The sequence below is a fragment of the Phyllopteryx taeniolatus genome, chromosome 9 (assembly GCF_024500385.1).
Source record: "Phyllopteryx taeniolatus isolate TA_2022b chromosome 9, UOR_Ptae_1.2, whole genome shotgun sequence".
Classification (NCBI taxonomy): domain Eukaryota; kingdom Metazoa; phylum Chordata; class Actinopteri; order Syngnathiformes; family Syngnathidae; genus Phyllopteryx; species Phyllopteryx taeniolatus.
In genome coordinates this window covers 5,308,763-5,327,977 of record NC_084510.1, presented here as the reverse complement: position 1 = coordinate 5,327,977, position 19,215 = coordinate 5,308,763, and the positions used below count along the sequence as shown (strand labels likewise).

At 44.4% G+C, this 19,215-nt stretch overlaps 1 protein-coding gene across 4 annotated transcripts in view; it reads left to right on the top strand.

Moving 5' to 3' along the window:
* Positions 1–19,215, top strand: part of phactr3b (phosphatase and actin regulator 3b) — a 64,832-nt gene that overhangs the window by 8,857 nt on the left and 36,760 nt on the right. Inside the window, exon 1 of one of the 4 annotated variants that reach the window (XM_061785737.1) lies at positions 10,816–10,955. The exons of 2 other annotated variants lie outside the window; for them this stretch is intronic. In XM_061785737.1, the coding sequence (XP_061641721.1) occupies positions 10,910–10,955 (46 nt within the window). In that variant the 5' untranslated portion in view covers positions 10,816–10,909. Of the gene's footprint in view, positions 1–10,815; positions 10,956–11,727; positions 11,876–19,215 lie in introns of those variants that run through there. One more of the 4 variants, XM_061785738.1, reaches the window with a different exon arrangement.

The window sequence follows — 19,215 nt, the reverse complement described above, 5'->3', positions numbered from 1 at the left end:
CAATTTATTTTAAAAAGTGTTTTGGTAACGAATATATGCTTGCAATCTCTTCATGTTATTAAAAGTGAAGACAATTTGCTAGTTTGGAAACGATTTAGCACATGAAACATGAAGTAGATGCACATGATTTGCTTTCGTGGGCCACATAAAATAATAAAAATGAAAAGTGAAAGAGTGAAACCTGGCTAGCTGCAGTTTACAAGTCCGGCTTCCCTGGCAAGTTTAAGGCCTGAATATACCAACATGGCATTCTCCCATGGATTCTCTGGCCACTCTTGGTCCACGAAGTTCCCACTTCTAAAGTAGAGGGCTTTGAGAGGAGAGTCAGCAGATTCTTTTGGAGGTGGCTGGGACAACCGTGGAGCCTGAGCAGCATCGCTGCGTACGGTCATAACAACAAGCTGAATCTTCCTTTGCAGCCTGAGTGACGAGTTCATGGTGACCCGTTTCAAGGGCGTGCTGCAATACCGAGGGTCCAGTGACCCAAAAGTAGCCCAGGCGGGCATCGAGTTCAAGATGGAGAGGAAGCACAGTTAAAGCACACGAATCATGGTTAAGGTAAAAGGTGCTGGTGGGCACGGTTGTCCTGACCTGGCAAGCAGCAAAACACCCTACTACGACAAGGAACAGGGGAAAGACAGGAGGTGTGAGCAGCAGTTGAGGAGAGCCAAGCCAGATGGTTGGAATGTGGCAGCAGGGAGCCTGGACAAGATGGAAACAAGCGCAGGGTCTCATCAATTGAACTTTGGAAAGCTGAGCTCCATCGGATAGTTCTTGATCCAGGCTGTCTACTGTATGATGTTTTGCCAAGCCCATCAAACTTGTTCTGCTGGGGTAAAATGGAATCCAGCCCAGTGTGCCCTCTGTGCCTGAAGAGAAGAACCCTAGAGCTCAGCTGCTGTTCAAAAGCCTTGGGTGAATGGTGCTACCGTTGGTGGCATGACCAAGTCCTCAAGGCCATAGCTGATGCTATCTGCAGTGGGATCAGCCAGAGCACGTGCCTTTGTCCAGTAGGGAACACCATCTGTTTTGCCAGAACTGAGTAGAAGCCTACAGCAGCCGCTGGAACTACCTCCTCTGGCCTATTAGCAATGGCACGAGACTGGTAGCTCAAAGTTGGTGTGGGGAGGCAAATGAAGTTCTCAAAAGCTGTCGCCACAAAATTGCTCAGGCTGGACATAGTGCTCATCTTAGAAACCTCCAAGGGGGTCATTCTCATGGAACTCACCATGCCTTGAGTGGACTGCATCGAGGAGGCCAATGAGTGGAAGAGGACAAAGTACTACGAGTTGGTGGAGGAATGTTGAAGCAATGGGTGGAGGGCGAGGTGTGGGCCTATTGAGGTCGGATGCAGACAGTTTGTGGGCCAGTCCCTATGGAAGGACTACAGGATGATGGGCATCACAGGGGTCAGCATGAGAAGGGCAATCAAGGTGGCACCTAGGCAGCAGAGGTTGCATTGTGGTGGCTGTGACTCAGGAGAGGAGAGCCGTGGGTGGGGTAAGTTGGGGCTTGATCAACCCCGGCTGGGTAGCCTGGGTAAGGGTGTCTGATAATTGAAAGACCCGACACACTCAACGACCCCAGGTTACATCACTGAAGATCTGTCCAGGTGCATCACTCGTTGATGTATGCCAAAATAATCAGTCCAGTTGCTATTTTTAAGCAGCACACAAGTTTTAATGTTTATTTTTTTTAAATCAGTAAGGAACATAAGAATGCCTACCTAGCAAATTACAATGTATATGTACCTGTACATCATATGATGGATGCATAAATCAACTGGGCCGGCAATACTGTCATGATCCAAAGTTGATTAGTTTTGTACCACTACCGTGAACTGGCCTTGGACAGATGAATGACATCTCTACTGAGGTCAATTCCGTCAGTTTCAGTAGTTGTCCGTCAGTTTCAGTAGTTGTGGGGAAGAGACTCTACAGTGACAGTTCGACTATGCATAGGTTATGGAAATTGTTTCCAAGGATATAATCCATCATGTAAAATATGCTGAAAACCCTTATTTCCAATGTCCTGTCTATGATTAACTGTTTTTGGATGAAGCAAAACAAAAATACGTTTTTTATATAAAATAGGTAGCTCAACTGTTACCGACCAATGGTTGTTCCGTAAACTGTGTCAAAAGATGCCGCTATACTTCAATTTTGTTTTATTTTATATATATTTTTTTTGTTGCATTTTGTTGACAGGAATATTACTTGACTGGCCCAAAATCTGTACTCTTGGTTGGTCCATAAATTAAATTCAGTTCTGCAAGGAAGGGTTTCGATAGCTTTTATCTACAGTAGCTACAAAAAGCAACCAGAGGAATTAAAACTTGCCAAGGCACATTTAATCAAATATTAAATGTGGTGTATATATAATTTTTAAACCCTGCATTGAAACAGATATAATTTAGAAATGTTTTGCTTGGTGTATGTAACCTGGACATTGTGAAGAATCTGTGCGGCGGAACTACCAAGTTATAATACATATAGTACATTACTGTCGATCGAGTATAATACATTCAAACAGATCACACTCTGCAATTTACTGAACCTCCTCTTTAGTTTGTGAAGGGACAGTATCAATCAATTAATCAGTGAAGACACATTATTCTTGAGTGCGGCAGTTAATTCTAAAGTATTTTGCACAAATTGCTCCACAAATGAGGACAGATATTGCTGATCGAACCCACATTTCTCTGTTCTCTCCCTGGTGGCTCAACACACCCACCATCCATCGTGTAAAGTGAAAATGATGAAGATCCACACCAGTGACACTTTATTCACTGCAGTGTCAGCAGAATAAAAAAAAACACCAACACGTTGTTATATTAGTCTTCATAATAAATGCACTTTTGTATCATAACATTGCATTTGGACCTTTTAGATCATTTCAATTAAATACATAATTGGAATTTATTCATACTGAGCCCCTTGTCTGTTTGCTTATTCTTTATTGGAAGGGAGACATCCATCCATCCATCCATTTTCTGAGCCGCTTCTCCTCACTAGGGTCGCGGGCGTGCTGGAGCCTATCCCAGCTGTCATCGGGCAGGAGGCGGGGTACACCCTGAACTGGTTGCCAGCCAATCGCAGGGCACATAGGAACAAACAACCATTCGCTCTCACAGTCATGCCTACGGGCAATTTAGAGTCTCCAATTCATGCATGTTTTTGGGATGTGGGAGGAAACCGGAGTACCCGGAGAAAACCCATGCAGGCAAGGGGAGAACATGCAAACTCCACACAGGCGGGGCCGGGGATTGAACCCGGGTCCTCAGAACTGTGAGGCTGACGCTCTAACCAGTCGGCCACCGTGCCGCCGGAAGGGAGACAATGTAGTAAATTTGTCCCAGTAGCTCAGGCTTATGGACTTAATAACGGGAGGAATCCAGGGGTAGAAGATAAATTACACTAATAACATGAATGTCAGTGAGTTGAATGGACAGGTCAGGGCCTTGCAAGTAGCTAGGATAGAGTAGCGTAGAATAGAATACAATACAATACAATTACACTAGATCTTATTGTACTTTTATTTTTATTCTTATCCTCAACACATCTTACTTCAGTTTTTAATGTTTATTATGTTTTGCTTTGTTTTTAATTTCATGTATGTCAATATCTGTATTTTAGTGCTGTCTTCTTTATTGGTGAGCGAAAAACAAATTTCCACCACAGTGGACAATAAAGAATTATTCTATTCTCGTCAAAATTTTAAAAATAAAGCAAAAATGCACATATACATAAATAGTTAATTTGGAAATGCAGTCATGTACAGCATAAAGTGAAAAATACAACAGCAGTGGGGGTTAGTAACAGTGAGAACTTGTAATTTCCTTAATTGAAAATTTACATTCTGATGGCTTGGTGGATGGAGCTTTACAGAACCTGGTGGTCCTGCACCGAATGCTACGGAATCTCTTTCCAGAGGCCAGCAGGGAAAACAGACCATACTGGAGTTATTACTTTCTTGATGTTTTAAATACTGCAGTTGTACCTCTCACCCTGAGTTAGCTGGGATACGGCCCCAGCATGCCCGCAATCCTAGTGAGGATCAGCGGAACGGAAAATGAATGAAGGAATGAATACTACAGTATGTTGAGTAATGTCACTGGCCAGTCAGTGATTGTATGAATGTGAATGTAAATTGTCTCTATATGCTCCATGTGATTGACTACCGTCCGTCCATAGTCAGTATAGAAAATGGATGGATGGATGTTGAATAAGCTCTGGATTGTTTGTTGTTCTTATTCATCCTCAAATCTTCTGTCAGGTTTTTATTAACCTGTTGTCAATTTCTGTTGATATTTGACCCACTGTTTTAAATCAAGCCTTGTGAATATTGAATGAAATCCATATTCACAGAGTAGTCTTTGACTTTGTTTATGTTCTTTGCTTACTGCTTGTATCCCAGGGGAGAAATCCAGCCATTGTCTTTTATTGTCTGTGATGTACTCAGCTTTCCTGCTGTTGTGTTTGAGTGGCCCTTGTGAAGATCGATATGGAACCGCAAAGCTTCTGTTTACACATCTAGTAATGTTGTCTGAATAATTGATCATTAGGTGCAAGTGAACGCAGGCAGCTCATTTTAAAACAGTCACCGACCACAGGATTAGATACGTCTTCACAATCTTAGACATTTCAGTATGATGCAGAGCATCAAAGAGAACAAATAAACAAACAAACAAACTAACTAACTAACTAAGGTAACTGAGTGAGTGAGTGAGTGACTTAAAGGCTTGGTTTTTCATGTTAAAACTGCGAGCAATATTTGAAATGTAGCCCCACTTCACTAATCTCTCCACCCCCTCGAGTCTCTGTCCAAAGCCACAGCCCTTACCACAGCCCTTACCATTGTGCAGATCTGTGCTCTCCTCATTAGCCAACTTTCAAAATTGGAATTGCCGGCACACACCCTCGCAACGTTAGAGATTACAAAGCAAAGCAAATCAAAGCAAATGTATTTATATAGTGCATTTCACACACCAGGTAACTCAATGTGCGTTACATGATTAAATGTATTTGAAAACAAAGAAAAACAAAAAACAGCTGATAAACATTTAAAACAAAGAGAAAAAATAAAATACAATAAAAACAATGTATATTCTCAACGAGCTGCAGCTGTTTCATGCTCTTTTTGGGGAGTCCAGTCAGAATACCATTACAGTAGTCAAGTATACTTGAGATTAAAAACATGGATGAGATTATCCGGGTCTGCAGCTGGTAGAAGGCTGTTTTAGTAATCGATTTGATATGACTACAGATATATGACTACTACTACCTCCTTGAGCCGTCACCTTATCGTGGTGGAGGGGTTTGTGTATCCCAATGATCCTAGGAGCTAAATTGTCTGGGGCTTCACGGCCCTGGTGGGGTCACCCATGGTAAACAGTTCCTAGATGAGGGAACAGAAAACTCCCAAAACCCCTATCATGAATACAATAAATGGAAATAGGTTTCCCTTGCCCGGACGCGTGTCACCGGGGCCCCCCTCTGGAGCCAGGCCTGGAGGTGGGGCTCGAAGGCGAGCGCCTGGTGCCCGTGCCTGCACCCATGGGGCCTGGCTGGGCATAGCCCGAAAGTAACTTGGGTTCACCTTCCAATGGGCTCACCACCTGTGGGAGGGGCCATAGGGGTCGGGTTCAGTGTGAGTTGGGCGGTGGCCGAAAGCGGGGATCTTAGCGATCCGATCCCCGGGTACAGAAGCTGGCTCTAGGGATGTGGAATGTCACCTCTCTGGCACGGAAGGAGCCCGAGTTGGTGTGTGAGGTTGAGAAGTTCCGACTAGATATAGTCCAGCTCGCCTCCACACATGGCTTGGACTCTGGTACTAGTCCTCTTGAGAGGGGATGGACTCTCTTCCACTCTGGAGTTGCCCACAGTGAGAGGCGCCAAGCAGGTGTGGGTACCGTATTTTCACGACCATAAGGCACACTTAAAAGTCTTAAATTTTCTCAAAATGGACGGGCCGGCTAATAATGCGGCGCGCCTTATGTGTGCACCGAGTTCCAAAATCTGTAAATGTTGTTGTGTGACTTTAATGAGCGCTCCGCTTGACTGACTGGGAGCATTTCCTGCCGACATGCTGCTTATATAGAGGAAGGCGGACGTGACTGAGGACAGCATGCTGACGTAAAGCGGGAAGGGTGCGCGTGACAGAGGACGCTAAAGACACGCCCCCAGTAGGTATATAATTCCGGTATGTGCATCGGTTTGGCTAAGGACCCCTGAAAACGGCACCTACGAAGAGACACGCTTACGAAGCAGTTTAAACTGCAAGCTATTAGTTACACGGAGGAACATGGGAATCGAGCAGCCGCGAGAGAATTCAAGATCAACGAATCCCTGGTTCGCAAGTCAAGAAGACGAATCTGAATTTCCGCGGAAACAAGGCGAGGCGGCCCGAATTGGAAGACCAACTCGAGCAATGGATTAAAGAACAGCCGGGAGAAGAGTCTCTACAGTCACCATTCAATTGAGGGCAATAACGCTTGCAGAAGAAATGAAAATCGAACATTTTCAAGGAGGTCCGTCTTGGTGTTTTCGTTTTATGAAACGGCGCCATCTATACATCCGGGCAAGGACTACCGTGGCGCAGCAACTTCCGGCGGATTACAAGGAAAAGCTGGCCATTTTCCGCTCCTACTGCAGTAAAAAGATTGCTGACAAACACATCTAGCCCAACCACATTACCAACATGGACGAGGTGCTGCTCACTTTCAATATCCCGGTGAACCACACTGTAGAGAAGAAGGGGACCACCACAGTAGCGATACGCACAACGGGGCACGAGAAGTCGGCTTTTACTGTTATGCTTGGTTGTCATGGTAATGGACAGAAACTGCCACCTATGGTGATTTTTAAGAGGAAGACGCTGCCTAAAGAAAGGTTTCCAGGCAAAGTCATCGTTGAGAGAGTGGCTGAGTGAGGTGTACGTAAAGAGACCGGATGTTTTTTTCCACGCGTCACCATCCCTGTTGATCTGTGACTCCATGCGCGCCCATCTCACAGCCGCTGTGAGAAACCGAGTGCAACTAAGAGTGGGAGGCAACGCCGGGAAAGTTACGCCACCATATGTGAATGGATTGTGGATGCTTGGGCTAAGGTATCTGCTTTGACTGTTGTCCGAGCGTTCGCGAAAGCTGAACAGCCCCCCGGCAACGAGACTGACTCTGACAATGGCGGGAGGGAACCCGGCATGTTTGTTGGAGAACTTGCCCAGCTGTTCATTTCGGATACAGAAGATGAGGACTTTGATGGATTTGTGGATGAGGGTTGATCAAAAAATAACGTGAGACATTGTTAAATACTTCAATAAAGTACAACCGAACTCAGTTTTGCTCCCGCTGCCTTTTTAAAAACATTGTTTTAGCGTGCACGCATGCTACCGTATGTTTTACCATGCCTGCGCCCAATAATACGGTGCGTCTTATGTATGTGTTAAATACAGAAATAGACCCTGTAACTGAGACTGCACCTTTTAATACCTATACCTATGGGCGTGAAAATGCGGCATACTTATTGCCCCCCAGCTCAGTGCCTGTACATTGGGGTTCACCCCAGTGGACGAGAGGGTAGCCTCCCTCCGCCTTCAGGTGGGGGGACGGGTCCTGACTGTTGTTTGTGCCTATGCACCAAACAGCAGTTCAGAGTACCCACCCTTTTTGGAGTCCTTGGAGGGGGTGCTGGAGAGCGCTCCCGCTGGGGACTCCATTGTTCTGATGGGTGACTTCAATGCTCACATGGCCAATGACAGTGAGACCTGGAAGGGCGTGATAGGGAGGAACGGCCCCCCCGATCATAACCCGAGTGGTGTTCCGTTATTGGACTTCTGTGCTCACCACGGATTGTCCATAACGAACACCATGTTCAAGCATAAGGGTGTCCAGACGTGTACTTGGCACCAGGACACCCTAGGTCGCAGTTCGATGATTGACTTTGTGGTCATGCCATCGGACTTTCGGCCGCATGTCTTGGACACTCGGGTGAAGAGAGGGGCGGAGCTGTCAACTCATCACCACCTGGTGGTGAGTGGGCTCTGATGGTGGGGAAGATGCCGGTCCGACCTGGCAGGCCCAAACGTTTTGTGAGGGTCCGCTGGGAACATCTGGCAGAATCTCCTGTCAGAAGGAGTTTCAACTCCCACCTCCTGCAGAACTTCACCCATGTCCTAGGGGAGGCGGGGGACATTGAGTCCGGTGGGGAGAATACTTCGAAGACCTCCTCAATTCCACTAACACGCCTTCCCATGAGGAAGCAGAGTCTGGGCTCTCTGAGGCGGGCTCCTCTATCTCTGGGGTTGAGGTCACCGAGGTGGTTAAAAAGCTCCTTGGTGGATGAGATTCGTCTGGAATTCCTAAAGGTTCTGGATGTTGTGTGGGTATCCTGTTTGACACGCCTCTGCAACATTGGGTGGACATCCGGTACAGTGCCTCTGGATTGGTAGACCGGTGTGGTGGTCCCCCTTTTTAAGAAGGGAGGTTGTGTTCCAACAACAGGGGTATCACACTCCTCAGCCTCCCTTGACTCCGCCAATGCTGCCCTCTGGTACCGATTCTGTTCATAACTTTTATGGAGAGAATTTCTCGGTGCAGCTGCCTTTTTAAAAACATTGTTTTAACGTGCATGCATGCTACTGTATGTTTTAAGCTAGCATATGTTTTTACCATGCCTGCGACCAATAATACGGTGCACCTTATGTATGTGTTAAATACAGAAATAGACCCCGTAACTGAGACTGCACCTTTTAATATGGTCGTGAAAATACGGTAGTTCATATTTCGTCTTGTTTTATCTCAGTACAGTATGTTGCTGAAGGGCTATTCCCTTAAAATACTGGCATTTCATTTTTCCATTGTTGCCACCCATTCTGTCCACACTATTAGCCAGCTGTAGATTTCACCCTACAATCTCAAAAACATGAAGAAAAACTTGTTGATTGAATGGTCTTTTTAAAAATCATTAAAACAAAAAAATGCGCAAAAACAGGCAACACAGTATGACAGGAACAATGCTGAAAGGATATTGATAACTTTGCATTCCTCCCAGCTCTGGCTGACTATATTAACAAAATATTATTCCATCTATTCTTATACATTATATTCTTATATTACAAAACAAAATACATTCCATATCATGACAGTGAGGCGGCACGGGGAGCGACTGGTTAGCATGTCTATGCTCATAGTTCTGAGGACCGGGTTCAAATGCCGGCCTCGCCTGTGTGCCGTTTGCATGTTCTTCCCGTGCCTGTGTGGGTTTTCTCCAGGTACTCTGGTTTCCTCCCACATTCCCAAAAAGATGCATGCTAGGTTAATTGAAAACGCAAAATTGGCCATAGGTGTGAATGTGAGTGCGAATGGTTGTTTGCTTATATGTGCCCTACGATTGGCTGATCTTCTCGCCCGAAGATAGCTGCGATAGGCTCCAGCACGCCCGCGACCCTGGTGAGGATAAGCGGCACAATAAATGGATGGCCATCATCAATTGTCTCAGTGCACTGCAATGACTCATGTACACACAAGGAAATGGAGAGTTGAGTCAAAAAATTAGACCTTTCCATGGAGCAGGAAGTGGAACAATTTGTAATTCTCGTGATTTGGTTCTGAAACGGGCCACGGTGGACGACTGGTTAGAGTGTTAGCCTCACAGTTCTGAGGACCCGGGTTCAATCTCCGGCCCCGCCTGTGTGGAGTTTGCATGTTCTCCCCGTGCCTGCGTGGGTTTTCTCAATCCACTCCGGTTTCCTCCCACATCCCAAAAACATGCATTAATCGGAGACTCTAAATTGAGTGCGCATGGTTGTTTGTTTGTATGTGCCCTGCGATTGGCTGGCAACCAGTTCAGGGTGTACCCCGCCTCCTGCCCGATGACAGCTGGGATAGGCTCCAGCACGCCTGCGACCCTAGTGAGGAGAAGCGGCTCAGAAAATGGATGGATGGATGGTTCTGAAACGGATTTCCTTGTCAGTGAGGGCGGCACGGTGGACGACTGGTTAACACAGCCACCTCGCAGGAGCTTTTTGCGTGTTCTCCCCGTGCCCGTGTGGGTTTTCTGCACATACTCCGGTTTCCTCCCACATTCCAAAAACATGCATGGTAGGTTAAGGGAAGACTCTAAATTGCCCGTAGTTGTGAATGTGAGCGCAAGTGGTTGTTTGTTTATATGTGCCTTGTGATTGGCTGGCGACCGGTTCAGGGTGTACCCCGCCTCTCGCCCGAAGATAGCGGATAGGCACACCTGTGACCCTAGGGAGAATAACCGGTTTAGAGAATGGATGCATATTTTCTTTGCATTTTTGCATAAATTGTTTTATTACTGCATCGTCCTGTAAGAAGCGCGATACTTGCCTTGGGCCTTGTTAAATGTTACTTTTAGTATATGCCAAGGACTGCGAAAAAAGAAAAAATGGACGGTGGGCCACAAATGGCCCCCAAGCTGCAGTTTGTCTCTTTCTTTATCGACCATACTTTTTGCACACAAAGGTACCCTTCCCAAGCTATTCCAACAGAGTTGGAAGCATAGACTAGTCCGGTGTGTCTCGGTGAAAATGAAGAATTCTAAATTTGGGACCTAACTCCTCTGATTGATTTATTGTTTGATTGGTTGGCTGGTTGAGAGAGGCATCTTGTATATTTTGTCGATATTGTATCGTGTTTGATGAGTGTGCTTAACAGGAACTAAACGCTTGAAAGTGCACGCACTGTGTCGCGCGCGTGTGCGTGTGTGTGTGTGTGCTGGTTTAGTTTCCCCATGCTGTCCGGAGGGGCGGGGTCCACATGGCGCGTCGCGCTTGCAGCCTCCGAGGCTGCTTTTTCACTCTTGATTCCAACCATCCCCCGCCCCTATCGCCGTGAAAGCAGCTTTTCAGGCGTTTTAGCTATATTCTCTTTTACTTTCGTAGACAGATGTGGAATGATAGGTCGAAGAGTACAGCGGTGCAACGTTTTACACGTGAGTGACATTTTCCGATTCGCTCAGTACTACTGAGATGTGTGTTCTTTTACTTAACTTACTTATAAAATATGTTTCTGTTGGGCGTTAATGAGTTAAAAGCATTGCAGTTGCTGATGGTACTTGTTTTTGTTATTTTGAGCAACAGTCATCCAGCACCACTGAATGCAGAATTGAGTATGCGTGTGATGGATGTGCAGTACTACTACTACTTGTAGTAATGTTCTGTTTCCTGAATGGTGCTTGATTTCTCCTCTTTGTGCTCACAGAAAAATACAAGCACCTAACAGTTTTGAATAAATATTTCAAGAAAAGTTGCAAATTAAAAATACAGTGGCTTACATTATGCATTATTATCTGCTGAGCTATGATTGGTTGCAGTTTTCTGTCCCTCTGTGTGGCAACAGCCTTCCCATCCACCCAGCAACTCCCTATTTCTTATGCTGTGGTGATTCTCTGCCTTCCAGGGTCTTTTTCTGCAGCATCCAGTGTGGTAACCATGGCAACGGCAGCCTGACCCTGTGCGTGCTGTAATAGCGATGGCACGCTTGACCTAAATTTCTCATCACATCATATGGAGGCAGACATTACTTGGGCAGTTGACCTGCTTCTGATTGTTGGTGGTCAAGGAGCTTTGTATCACTGAGAGTCAAAACATTTATTTGATGCCTGTGGATCTAAGATGATTGGTTGTGGTTGGTGTTGTGTTTTTCATCAGGTCTCTAGCTCATTTGGTGAGTTTTTACACGATGCCTCGGTAGGCAGATGGAAGAGCTGCAACAGTCAAGAGCTTGCATGTTTTCATAAAAAGTGTATGTTCAACATAGATGATAAAGGAAACCTGTGTATTGGATAATTTTATATTGTAATTCACAGACGACTGACATTTCTCTGGAAATATTCTTATGTAGCTGGGGATGGTAAGTGTATATGCTTTATTAATTTCTTAGGTGACGAATGAGCATGTTTTGTGGATTTAGGAGTTACTGACAGAGACTTGAAGAATTCATGGAGCGATACTTTTGCGCAGCCCACGACTCAGCTGTAGCCTCCCTGAGGTGTCAGCATGTTGTCGGAGCCAGACTGTGTAGGAGTGCCTATTTTTGTCTGTTCTCGAAGGAACATAGTTCTCACTGTATGTTCAATGCAGCACCACAGAAGTGGTCTCAATAAACTGGGGTATCCATCACAATGATCAATCCTCTTGCGTAGCACAGCTTACAAGTGCAGGGACAGCTGCTGGTAATCCACCTCTAACAGCACATTGTATAGTAGCTCTTCTCACTGATAGATATCAATGCTAATATAAATTTTGTCTACAGAATCAGCCTTAACAAACAGCTTTTCCTGATTTACTTTTACATTATAATGAACATTAATCAGAAAAATCCATAATGTAAAAAGATCAGCACAGCTCTCATCATCTGTGCTGAAGCTTTTGGTGATCCACAAAGCCCAATCTTCTGAGTTCCCCTTTTTTTCTGAGACTCAAACGAGAAGTTTGTTTCCTGCTTGAGACCCAAACTGACTACAATACACATCTATTGCCATAAAATCTGTGAATGATGTTCATATAAACAATGTACATAGAAACAGAAAGAGAACACAACATGCATAAATGTGTAATATTTTGACAGCAGTACTTTTGACTGAGGAAACTACAATAATTTTTGGGGCTCAAAATAAAGTTAAACCTCTGTGTTTGCAGCCTGCAATGCAGCCCTATGGGGGCACAAACCAATGCAAACTGTAGGCCGGTCCAAGCCTGGATAAATGCAGATGGTTGTGTCAGGAAGGGCATCCGGCTTAAAACTTTGCCAAACAAATATGAGCATTCATCCAAAGAATTCCATACCGGATTGGTCGTGGCCAGGGTTAACAACATCCGCCAAAGGCGCTGTCAACCTGCAGGGCGCCGGTGGAAATTCAGCTACTGTGGATCGAAGTCGAAGAAGAAGAAGAGATGGAAAGCAGGTTCTTCGGCAGAAAGAGAAGAGGAAACCACAGAGCCTAGAACTGAATGTGGGGACTTTGAATGTTGGGACTATGACAGGAAAATCTCAGGAGTTGGTTGACATGATGATTAGGAGAAAGGTTGATATATTGTGTGCCCAGGAGACGAGGTGGATAGGCAGTAAGGCTAGAAGTTTAGGGGCAGGGTTTAAATTATTTTACCATGGTGTAGATGGGAAGAGAAATGGAGTTGGGGGTATTTTAAAAGAAGAGTTGGCTAAGAATGTCTTGGAGGTGAAAAGAGTATCAGAATGAGTGATGAGGCTGAAACTTGAAATTGAGGGTGTTATGTATAATGTTATTAGTGGCTATGCCCCACGGGTAGGTGAAAGAGAAATTCTGGAAGGAGCTAGACAAAGTAGTTCTGAGCATCCCAGACAGAGAGAGAATTGTGATTGGTGCAGATTGTAATGGACATGTTGGTGAAGGAAATGATGAAGTGATGGTTAAGTACGGCATGCAGCTAAAGGAACTTGGAGGGACAGATGGTGGTAGACTTTGCAAAAAGGATACAAATGGCTGTAGTGAACACTTTTTTCCAGAAGAGGCAGGAACATAGGGGGGCCTACAAGAGCGGAGGTAGAAGCACGCAGGTGGATTACATCTTGTGCAGACAATGTAATTTGAAGGAGGTTACCGACTGTAAGGCAGTGGTAGGGGAGAGTGTGGCTAGACAGCATAGAATGGTGGTGTGTAAGATGACTCTGGTGGTGGGGAGCAAGATTAGGAAGACAAAGGCAGAGCAGAGAACCATGTGGTGGAAGCTGAGACAGGACGAGGTGGCAAAGGCCAAACAAGAGGCATATGATGACATGTATGCCAGGTTGGACACTAAAGAAGGAGAAAAGGATCTATACAGGTTGGCCAGACAGAGGGATAGAGATGGGAACGATTGGCAGCAGGTTGGGCTGATTAAGGATAGAGATGGAAATATGTTGACTGGTGCCAGTAGTGTGCTAGATAGATGGAAAGAATACTTCGAGGAGTTGATGAATGAGGAAAATGAGAGAGAAGGGAGAGTAGAAGAGGTGGTGTGGACCAGGAAGTGGCAATGATTAGTTAGGGGGAAGTGAGAAAGGCATTAAAGAGGATGAAAAATATAAAGGCAGTTGGTCCTGATGACATTCCTGTGGAGGTATGGAAGCATCTAGAAGAGGTGGCTGTGGAGTTTTGGACCAGCTTGTTCAATAGAATTCCAGCGCGTGAGACGATGCCTGAGGAATGGAAGAAAGTGTGCTGATGCCCATTTTTAAGAACAAGGGTGATGTGCAGAGCTATGGGAACTATAGAGGAATAAAGTTGATCAGACGCACAATGAAGTTATGGGAAAGAGTAGTCAAGGCTAGACTCAGGACAGAAGTGAGTATTTGCGAGCAACAGTATGGTTTCATGCCTAGAAAGAGTACCACAGATGCATTATTTGCATTGAGGATGTTGATGGAAAATTACAGAGAAGGTCAGAAGGTGTTACATTGTGTCTTTGTAGATCTAGAGAAAGCCTATGACAGAGTACCCAGAGAGGAACTGTGGCACTACATGCGGAAGTCTGGAGTGGCAGACTATGGCAGACTATAATTAGTGGTATGTTAGAATAATACAGGACATGTACGAGGGCAGCAGAACAGTGGTGAGGTGTGTAAATTCATCTGTAGGTGTGACAGATGAATTTAAGGTGGAGGTGGGACTGCATCAGGGATCAGCCCTGAGCCCCTTCCTGTTTGCAGTGGTGATGGATAGGCTGATAGATGAGGTTAGACTGGAATCCCTGTGGACCATGATGTTTGCAGATGACATTGTGATCTGCAGTGAAAGGAGGGAGCAGGTGGAGGAACAGTTAGAAAGATCGAGGCATGCACTGGAAAGCAGAGGAATGAAGATTAGCCGAAGAAAGACAGAATATATGTGCATGAATGACAGGGGTGATGGGGGAAGAGTGAGGCTACAGGGAGAAGAGATAGCAAGGGTGGAGGACTTTAAATACTTAGAGTCAACCGTTCCGAGCAATGGTGAGTGTGGTCAGGAAGTGAAGAAACGGGTCCAAGCAGGTTGGAACGGGTGAAGGAAGGTGTGAGGTGTGTTATGTGACAGAAGAGTCTCTGCTAGGATGAAGGGCAAAGTTTATAAAACAGTGGTGAGGCCAGCCATGATGTACGGATAAGAGACAGTGGCACTGAAAAGATAACAGGTAGCAGAGCTAGAGGTGGCGGAAATGAAGATGTTGAGGTTCGCTCTTGGAATGACCAGGTTGGATAAAATTACAAATGAGCTCATCAGAGGGACAGCCAAGGTTCGATGTTTTGGAGATAAAGTTAGAGAGAGCAGACTTTGATGGTTTGGACATGTCCAGAGGAGAAATAGTGAGTATATTGGTAGAAGGATGATGAGGATGGAGCTGCCAGGCAAGAGAGCTAGAGGAAGACCAAAGAGAAGGTTGACGGATGTCGTGAGGGAAGACATGAGGGCAGTTTGTGTTCGAGAGTAGGATGCAGGAGATAGGCTTACATGGAAAAGGATGACGCGCTGTGGCGACCCTTAAAGGGACAAGCCGAAAGGAAAAGAAGAAGTTTGCAGCCAGGAGAAACTTTTGTTTACCTTTAGAAAAGGCCTTTATGCTGTCTTAAACATTGATCCATTTTCTATACTCCTTAAGTTCACTGGTAAATTGGAGTCTAACTCAGCTGACGTCAGGCATGAGGTGGAGGAAATCCTGGACTGCTCAGCAGTCAGTTATTGTTGGACATATACTGTCGACAATTTAGAGTCTTCAAATAACCTAACATGCATGGTTTTGCAATGTGGCAGGTAGACCCACAAACTTCACACAAGAAGGTCCATATTCAAACCCAGAACCTCTTGACTTGGATGCAGATGTACTAACCTCTGGAACACTGTCCTGCCCCTGCCTTAATCAGATTTCATTCACAATGTCAAATTTTCTGTAGGGCAGCCGCGCTGGCTCCTCGCCTTCTCCTGGATCTTCTGGTTACGGGTGCTACCTGTCCCAACGGCTTTGGTTGGGTGTTTGTGTTGTGGGTGGGGATTGGGTGGAGTTTCTTTCATTTCCTTTGGCCTGTCCGCCCAGGGTACTTTTGCCTGTGCACTTTGGTGGCACCGGATGGCATGGGCTCTTGGGCCCCCTGCACCTTCTCAGGGATGGGGTCCTGGTTCTTCCTTGGCTTCTATGTTTTGGAAACTAGCCTTGCTTGGGCTAGCGATGGGCACGGCAGTTCTTTTGAGTGTAGTAAATCACTAGAATCAGTTTTTTAAAAAAATTAGTTCAAAAGATTCATTCACCGAATTGTTCAGTTATTTTTCTGAAATCATTCAAGTGCTTCCTCATTCAGTTCATGATTCAGCACTGAGGATCATATTCACTCAGTACGTTCACTGAAGGACGATGCCCTGTTGTCACATATTGTAAATTAGAAAAGGTGGGGAGATTTAAAAAAAAAATAAAATAAATCACCTACCTATCTCTCTCAGCAAGCTCTCGAACACCCAGCTTCGTTTGTGAATTGTGAATATCTGTGCGGCGAGCTCAGCTACCTCACAGATCCTTCCGCATCACCTCTACATCAGCACAGGCTCCTGCCGGCCGGCAAGACTTCTCTTCATTCCACCGCGGTGGACAGCTTCGTTGACACCAGCCCCCGCCAGCCGAGCTTCCTGCTCACTCACCTTACTGTTATTGTCATCTGATTGGTGTAAAGCGTCTTTTAGTGTCTTGAGAAGCGCAATATAAGCTTTATGTATTATTATTATTATTATTATTGTCACTCATCGTACTGGTTCGCAGTGAACTTCTGCAGAATAGTTCACTGCATACGTAATAATATGCCGATCCGTTTCAACAAACGCAAAGCAAAGGAAAGTAAATTTATGTATGTAGCACATTTCATACACAAGATAACTCAATGTGCTTTACGTGATTAAAAGCATTAAAAACAAAGAAAAAAAACTGCTTATAAACATTTAAAACAAAGAGGAAAAAAATAAAAATACAATTAAAACAGCGTAGAATGCAATTTCATTTAAAAGTGGAAATGCTCTAAAAAGCATGAGGGAAAAAAAACCTGGACTTAAAAACATGCACACTTGGGGTTGACGTCACTTCTGTTGGCAACTTATTCCATTTGTGTGCAGCATAATAGCTAAATGCTGCTTCACAACTCTGTGCTCCACTATTTGACCTGAGTCTGTCGATCTCAGAACCCTACTAGGTTTATATCCCATTAGCATTCCTTTCATGTATTCAGGACATAAACCATTTAGTGATTTATAGACCAGTAGCAGAACTTTAAAATATATTCTAAAGCTGACTGGGAGCCAGTGCATAGACTTTAGAATTGGAGTAATATGCTCTGACCTCTTTGTTCTGGTCAGAACCCGAGCTGCAGCGTTCCGAATGAGCTGCAGCTGTTTAATGCTCTTTTTGGGGAGTCCAGTCAGAAGACCATTACAATAGTCAAGTCTACTTGAGATAAAGGCATGGATGAGCTTCTCCTGGTCTGCTTGACACATGCAAGCCTTCACTCTGGATATGTTCTTCAGATGTTAGACAGCAGATTTAGTAATTGCTTTGATATGACTGTTGAAAGTCAGGTCAGAATCCTTCCCCCATCTGCACACTGGCTGCTCATTGACTATTTGACAAAGATTCAGAAGTGAGTGACGGAATGCTGCAGCAATTCAGTTTCCACTCCCAGCCGACTCGCTCACGGTGGAGGCCAAGCTCAAAGAAGGAATAATTTCATAAATTGATTCAATTCAGTACGTTCACTAAAAAGATTCGTTCTTTTGAACGAAACGTTCGCGAACGATACAACACCGGCATGGGGTCGGATGGTCTTACCACCTTGTTGCACTTGCGAGAGGTTGTCTGAGTGATCTTAGCCCAATACATTATCAACCACTGTATGCTGGTCTTGGCAGGACTGGAAAAATGTTCAGCAAACGAGCCTGCAAATGGCAAAAAAAATACCTTGCATGTATTCCTCCAACAAAGCCATGTACTTCGAGTAACTCTGTTGGTAATGTCATAATGATAATAGTAATGATAAAATAAATTAATAATAATAATGGCAATTTATGGCCCAAAGTGTGGGCCACCGTATTTGTTGACCCACCTAATTAGCACAATATATCTCTAATTATCAATTAGGAATCTCCAAGCTGTGATTGATTGGAATGTGTAAAAATTATATCTTGAAAGTAATTGGGCTGTTTCACTGTTCAGCTTTTCTACCAGTTAAAAGCGTCTTTATTTTGATCTTAGGGTTCATCTTATGACATTTCATGGATAAGTGTGCAGTCAGCCAGTCAGAATACAGGAATAACATTTCAATATTTGCACATGATTTGACTGTGTTAATTCTTATCATGCTGATGCATAAAAAATGTGCATGTGTTGATTTATGAAGTAGAAAGTGTGAAGTGGATTGATTATTAATGAGCATATTTATACCCCCATGTTCACATACACTTATTGGGGTTATAAAAACTACTGTATATATGGTATTTAGCAATTATAGCCGCATATGTTGATAAGAGCTGTGATTTAAGGTTTTGGTGTGAGTCCAGAGGATTTTCAGCTTTCAAATTGGACCCTGGCACTTTTTAATTTTGGGAATGATGAAATTAGTATTTGATTTGAAACATGTCAGAACATAAGAAACGCTGTTGATCAGTTTTCCAAGCAGCCCAAACTTTTGATGTCCATGAATGTCTTGTTTTACTTAAAATGTATAGAATTTGTCTAAAAATAATGACAAAAATAATTTCAAACATTTATACTTCCTTTTCATTTTATGTGCAACAAATGGGTGGGACAAATGATCTTTTACATTTTATTTATTTTTGTGTACAGTGTTCCCATTGGGCATAATAATTAATATAATTATTTGGGTACCTATGCTTTACTATCATTGTCAAAACAGAGTTTGACAGTTTTGTTAATTTGGTCTTTGGACACTATGGCGAGGAGCAGTTAAATGCGAGAGGATGATAATTTGCTCATAAAAGTTGGCTTACTCCTGAACAATTTGTCCCCACCCACTTTTGAAATGCAGGCTTCAGACCAATGCCTGCCTCAGATCATCCGAGTTTCACATAAACAATGCAATTCTCTGTCTTTCCCCGCATCCTTAGTTTCCCCTCCAGATTTAGACGAGAATCTACTGTATTTAGCATGTATCGCCTGTGACCCACATACATGGCTCTCACGTGATGAGGTCTCAGCCAATTGTGT